At 36.3% G+C, this 3,589-nt stretch overlaps 1 protein-coding gene across 1 annotated transcript in view; it reads left to right on the forward strand.

The window, feature by feature from the left end:
• The window catches only part of LOC128251084 (zinc finger protein 91-like), a 41,267-nt gene that overhangs the window by 5,713 nt on the left and 31,965 nt on the right, over nucleotides 1–3,589 (forward strand). The window contains exon 2 of the mRNA XM_052977444.1: nucleotides 1,753–2,978. Coding sequence (XP_052833404.1) covers nucleotides 1,973–2,978 — 1,006 coding nt within the window. The 5' untranslated portion in view covers nucleotides 1,753–1,972. The remainder of the gene's footprint in view (nucleotides 1–1,752; nucleotides 2,979–3,589) is intronic.

The raw sequence follows: 3,589 nt of genomic DNA on the forward strand, positions 1-3,589 counted from the left end.
CATGGAAAGCAGACGTTAAACGACGATGATGATGATGATGATGAAGTAGAGATGCATATCACAGAAGGACAAAAAAAGGGTTCCTTTTACACATTAAAATATGGTAGTGTGAACAGGCATAGCAGTGTGGTAAGAAGCTTGCTTCCCAACCACATGGTTTTGGGTTCAGTTCCACTGCATGGCACCTTGGGCAAGTGTCTTCTACTATTGCTTCAGGCTGACCAAAGCCTTGTGAGTAGACCTGGTAGATGGAAACTGAAAGAAGCCCATCATGTATGTGTATGTGTGTCTTTTCTTCTGCATGTCCCCTCCCCCATCACCACTTGACAACCAGTGTTGGTGTTATTATGTCCCCATAACTTAGCAGTTCAACAAAAGGCACTGATAGAATAAATACAAGGTTTAAAATAAAGTAAGTCCTGGTGGTCGGTTTGTTCAACTGAAACCCTTCAAGGTGGTGCTCCAGCATGATCACAGTTAAATGACTGAAACAAGTAAAAGAAGAGAAGAAGAAAAATTACATTTGACTGAGTAATACGAATGTGAAAAGATTAAGATGTGACTAAAGTAATTCCATTTGTAAGAATCCAGTCAATATATCTATCATACACAGATTAACTGAGGAGACAGAAATATATACTGCAAGGTGAGAAATGGTAATTTATCAAGGGACTTTGAAGGAAGAATATTTTGGATACCATAATGAATAGATTTTATTTTGTTTTTGTATCTGGTTTGAAGATTCTTTATGTGAATTCATGTGTTGAAGCAAATTATGTTGTCTGAGGAGAATCGTATTGTCTTAATGCTTTATCTAACACACTCACTGGTTTGATTTCAATTCATTTATTTTTTATATATTTTTTCTTCCAAAATTTTTGTTGCCTTTTGCAAAGAGTCAACATTCATTGACAAGGTTGCAAAAGGCAACAAAAATTTTGGAAGAAAAAAATATAAATGATAAATGAGTGGAAATCGAACCAGTGAGTGTATTAGATAATAAGGCATTAAGACAATATGACCCTCCCCAGATACAACATAATAGATTTTATGAGAATGGGAAGAGTTATGTTAAAAATATTGCTCTTTTTGAATAATAAGTTCTACCACTGGCCAAAGTCCATTTGTGTAAAGTGGGAAGAATGTAATTTATTGAAGCAACTATTGTTGGCTTTCATATTTGACTGGTATAAATTTTGTGTGTAAATGGATATTGGCAGATATGTTTACTTGTTGAAGTAAAAGTTTCTATTTACAGTTTAGTTGTTGTTGTTGGCACTCCGTCGCTTACAACGTCGAGGGTTCCTGTTGATCTGATCAACGGAACAGCCTGCTCGTGAAATTAACGTGCAAGTGGCTGAGCACTCCACAGACACGTGTACCCTTAACGTAGTTCTCGGGGATATTCAGCGTGACACAGTGTGACAAGGCTGACCCTTTGAATTACAGGCACAACAGAAACAGGAAGAAAGAGCAAGAGAAAGTTGTGGTGGAAGAGTACAGCAGGGTTCACCACCATCCCCTGCAGGATGCCTCGTGGAGCTTTAGGTGTTTTCGCTCAATAAACATTCACAACGCCCGGTCTGGGAATCGAAACCGCGATCCTATGACCGCGAGTTCGCTGCCCTAACCACTGGGCCATTGCGCTTCCACACAGTTTAGTAATGGAGAAATATAGTAACATTTCTGTTGCTTGATCTTGACTTTTTAAATAACCTCTGTAATGTATGTTTTTTCTCTATATTGTTTCAGAATATCATCTGACATTGGAAGGAGAAAATGTTTAACTTCAGATTTATCATCAACATCATGTTTTAAAGACAAAAAGAAACTATTACACACAAGACCTATAACCTGTCTATTTACATTTCTGATGAATTATGGTGAAATATGTCTTTCTGAACTGGGATCGTTAACAAAATTTCACACATAATTAGACTTGAAAACAAAGGGGTTTTTTTTTCCTGAGGAGATGCTGAAAGATATAGAAATGTCATCATATCATTGTGATATATGTAAAAAGATATTCTATCACAAAAATAAACTCAGTACTCACAAATGCATTCATACCAGAGAAAATCCACATCACTGTGATATTTGTGGTAAATCATTCTCTCAGAAGGGTAGCTTAAATAAACACAAATACATTCATACTAGACAAAATCCATATCCCTGTGATATTTGTGGTAAATCTTTTTTCCAGAAGGGTAACTTAACTAAGCATAAATATATTCATACAGGAGAGAAACCATATTGTTGTGATATCTGTGGTAAATCATTCTCTGAAGGAAGTCATTTAACTAGACACAAACGTATTCATACAGGAGAGAAGCCATATCACTGTGATATCTGTGGTAAATCATTCTCTCAAAATGGTGACTTAAATACACACAAATATATTCATACAGGGGAGAGACCGTATCACTGTGGTATCTGTGGTAAATCATTCTCTCATGCCGGTAACTTCACAACACACAAATATACTCATACAGGAGAGAAACCATATTGTTGTGATATCTGTGGTAAATCATTCTCCCAGAAAGGCAGCTTAACTTCACACAAATATATTCACACAGGAGAGAAACCATATCACTGTGATATCTGTGGTAAATCATTTTCACAGATAGGTAGCTTAACCACACACAAATATATTCATTCTGGAGACAAACCATATCAGTGTGATATCTGTGATAAATCTTTTGCAAAATGTTATCATTTAACTACTCACAAACGCATTCATACTGAAGAGAAACCATATCATTGTGACATCTGTGGTAAATCATTCTCTATCAGAAGCCACTTAACTACTCACAAATATATTCATGCAGGAAACAGACCATATCACTGTGATATATGCGGTAAAAGCTTCTCTCGGTCAAGTAACTTAACTACTCACAAACGAATTCACACAGGAGAAAAACCATATTGCTGTGATACATGTGGGAAGTCCTTCTCTCAGAAAAGTACCTTAACTACACATGTACGCATTCATATAAATGAATAACTATAGAATGTCAAATATTATTCTATGGAACCATTATCTTATATAGCCATGAGTGAATCTATACAAGTACAAAATCATAACAGTGTGATAACTTTCAAATGTGTTATGATGACGTATTTCGTTATCTCTGCAGGACTGGCCCAAACAGCATGCCTTGCTGAGTGTATTTCTTTATTGGCCACACAGAAGGGACAGCATAAGGATAGACAATACAATACAAAGTGGGGACATAAAACATAAATGAATGAATTATATAATAAACTAGCAGAAATACCCAGCTTTGCCCGGGTTAAAGAGAATAATGAAATCTAAAAACGCCGTCTAGACTATGCAACCCTCAACTATTAGTAGCTATGATACCATATTTCTACATTAATAACTCTCCAATCCATGCCAGCATGGAACATAGACATTAAGTGGAATGCCAGTCTCTCATCTAGGAAGGCCTTGAAATGAATGTTACCAACTGGGGACTATGTGTGTCGCAGTGATAATAAAATGACTCAAAGGAGGTCTGCAACGAAATAATTTTACTCAACACTTTGCAAGTGAATCAGTGGAGGCAAAGATGAGTCTCATTTACTT

The sequence above is a fragment of the Octopus bimaculoides genome, chromosome 28, assembly GCF_001194135.2.
Source record: "Octopus bimaculoides isolate UCB-OBI-ISO-001 chromosome 28, ASM119413v2, whole genome shotgun sequence".
NCBI classification, from domain to species: Eukaryota; Metazoa; Mollusca; class Cephalopoda; order Octopoda; family Octopodidae; genus Octopus; species Octopus bimaculoides.